The 2,446-nt window shown below is 33.1% G+C and overlaps 1 gene segment (V, D, J or C); it reads left to right on the forward strand.

Annotated features, from left to right (window-relative positions):
• The first annotated feature begins 1,236 nt into the window (after window positions 1-1,236).
• LOC120520925 lies at window positions 1,237-1,815 on the forward strand. The segment is given in 2 exon segments: window positions 1,237-1,363; window positions 1,442-1,815. Coding segments are annotated over 2 exon segments (423 nt in total).
• Window positions 1,816-2,446: the final 631 nt, after the last annotated feature.

Below are 2,446 nucleotides of genomic sequence, written 5' to 3' on the forward strand. Positions count from 1 at the left end.
GGGCACTAAGTTTTCCATTCCAAACAGGACATTCCCACCCCTTAAATCCCGGGAAAATTTACATTTTGAGTTTACATTAAAAAAAATGTTAAAAAGGAATTTTCCAAACAAGAATCTTAAAAAAAAAAACCCAAAATTTTTTTTAAACTGCATCGAAAATCCCTTCATCAAAACTTAGTATCTTTATTTTTGAAAAACTCAGTGTCATCTAAAAATAAAATATCCAGAAACAAAGTTATTTAAAGAAATAATAAAGTAAAAATTTCAGGGGTCATTTTTCTTTAAATTTAAATAAACCCTTTTTACCCAAGAAACAAAAAAGTTTTTAAAAATTTTCTTTAAAGAAATATTTTTTTAAAAATATCATTTAAATACCGTGATGCCTCCTAAAAAAAAAATGAAAACCTATATATTTGAGAGAAATAATTCTTTTACATTTTCTGATTTCCCCCAAAAAAAGTTTTTACAAATTTTCTCTTTTTTCTGCTTTTAAATTTGGTGTGTCAAAGAGTTTAAGGTATTCGACTTTAAATTACAAAGCTGCCATATAAATGTCTGTTTCTGAATGACTTAAATCACTTAACCTGTGCCTTCTTCAATTGTAATAGCAACAATAAGAAATAAAATAATTTAACTACAGTTCAGTATTTGTGAATCACCTTGGGATGGTGTCGACTATAAAAAGCTGCTACAAGGGCAGTGACCAACCTGTCTCTTCTGTCATTAAGGCTTCTTTTCAGTCTATTAAGAAAGAAAAAAGAAAACAAAACTCACTATTTTGACCTATGTACCTAAGGTACAAATCAGTGAAGTAACATATTCTGGCAAAGATGGATGAAAGTGTTCAGTTCTTTATTTCAGGATCATGCTGGACAAACAGAAAGTAACTATACAAAAAACAAAAATTACTTATTTAATATACATTACTCAAGAAGGATGAATAATCTAGAAGTTTGGTCAACCCACAAAAAGACATTTTGCAATTATTGAAATATTAAAGAGCATTATTCCCTTCTGGAAATGACTAGACTCAGACTCCAAAATGTTTCTGACATTACTATGGTTTTCTTAGCTTTGCTAATTTTGCATGTACATTTTGAATGCTAAAACTTCCTCAGATTAATCAGGTAAGTCTGATGACACGCCCAGTTCTTTCACCAGAATAAACTTGAATGCAAATATATACAAATGAAAGATACTTCCAGATAAACCTACAGACCTGCTTAAATTCTTACATACATCAATGGGCCATTTTTAATTCATCTAGCAAGAAATAAATTGGGGAATAATTGTTTTTTGTAAATACAATAAAAAATGGAAAAGTACTTTTTTTTTATGAGCTTTATTTTTATTGTCTCTCCAGGTACTGAATGTTAAATGCACATGTTATTTTATGCTTGTTCATTTTTACACATTTAAATATTTTTCTTACTTTTTTCAGGTTTAACAACAGAAGATTCAGTCACTAATATTGAAACAAAAGCCTCAGGTTCAGAAGGAAGTGGAGTGACACTCCAGTGCAGCTACTCAACAACTTATAGCTATGCTATTCTTTATTGGTACCGAAAGTATCCAAACCAAGTCATGCAATACATTCTGCAGAGAGGGGCCCGGTCAAATAGTGGACACAGCGATACTGCACATTTTGCTCAGGAACGTTTTTCTTCTACAGCAGAAGAAGAATCTACTACACTTACAATTTCTACTCTAGTTCTGAGTGACACAGCCATCTATTACTGTGCTTTGAGACTCACATCACTTCATTCTCCTAGAACACTGAACAAAAAACTGCCTAACCACAGATCACAAAGATAAGGATTTTAGCAGTTATAATGTGGGTTATCGGATACCAAAATGTGACAATGAACACAAAGAGGGGTAAATGTTACATTGCAAATGAGAATTTCTAATTCCCACAGTGACAGATAAATTTAAGCAGTAGATGCATCGACAGAAACGTTTAAGGATAACATAAGACTGGAAGAGTGGACTTTGGATATGAATGAACTGTGATTATTCTTTTGGAAGTACTTTAGTAACAACATGTGGTTACATTTTTTTAAACGTATGGTATCACCTTGAAACATTACTAACATGATTTCTGGTATTATAACAATCACATTTTTGGAAGGAAGATTTTGGATTGTGGCCACACAGACCTGAGAGAGAGAAGCACCATCAGAAAGGCAGTGTCCTCCTGAGAAGCTGTGCAGGAAATATGCATGTGTGTAGGAGGAAGAGATGGAGAAACAGACACAGAGAGAGAGAGAGAGAGAGACAAAGATCATCAACTACTTGAGCCCACTATAGGATTGGAGGAAAAGATAGTGCAGATGGTTTTGCTTATGACCATAAATGAGCAGTGTGAATGCTGGTCTCCTCCAGACTCCCCATTCACATATGGGAGCCCCTATAACCCAACACCATCGATAGTTATAGCTGAGAT

This window comes from Polypterus senegalus, unplaced genomic scaffold (genome assembly GCF_016835505.1).
Source record: "Polypterus senegalus isolate Bchr_013 unplaced genomic scaffold, ASM1683550v1 scaffold_8287, whole genome shotgun sequence".
Lineage (NCBI taxonomy): Eukaryota > Metazoa > Chordata > Cladistia > Polypteriformes > Polypteridae > Polypterus > Polypterus senegalus.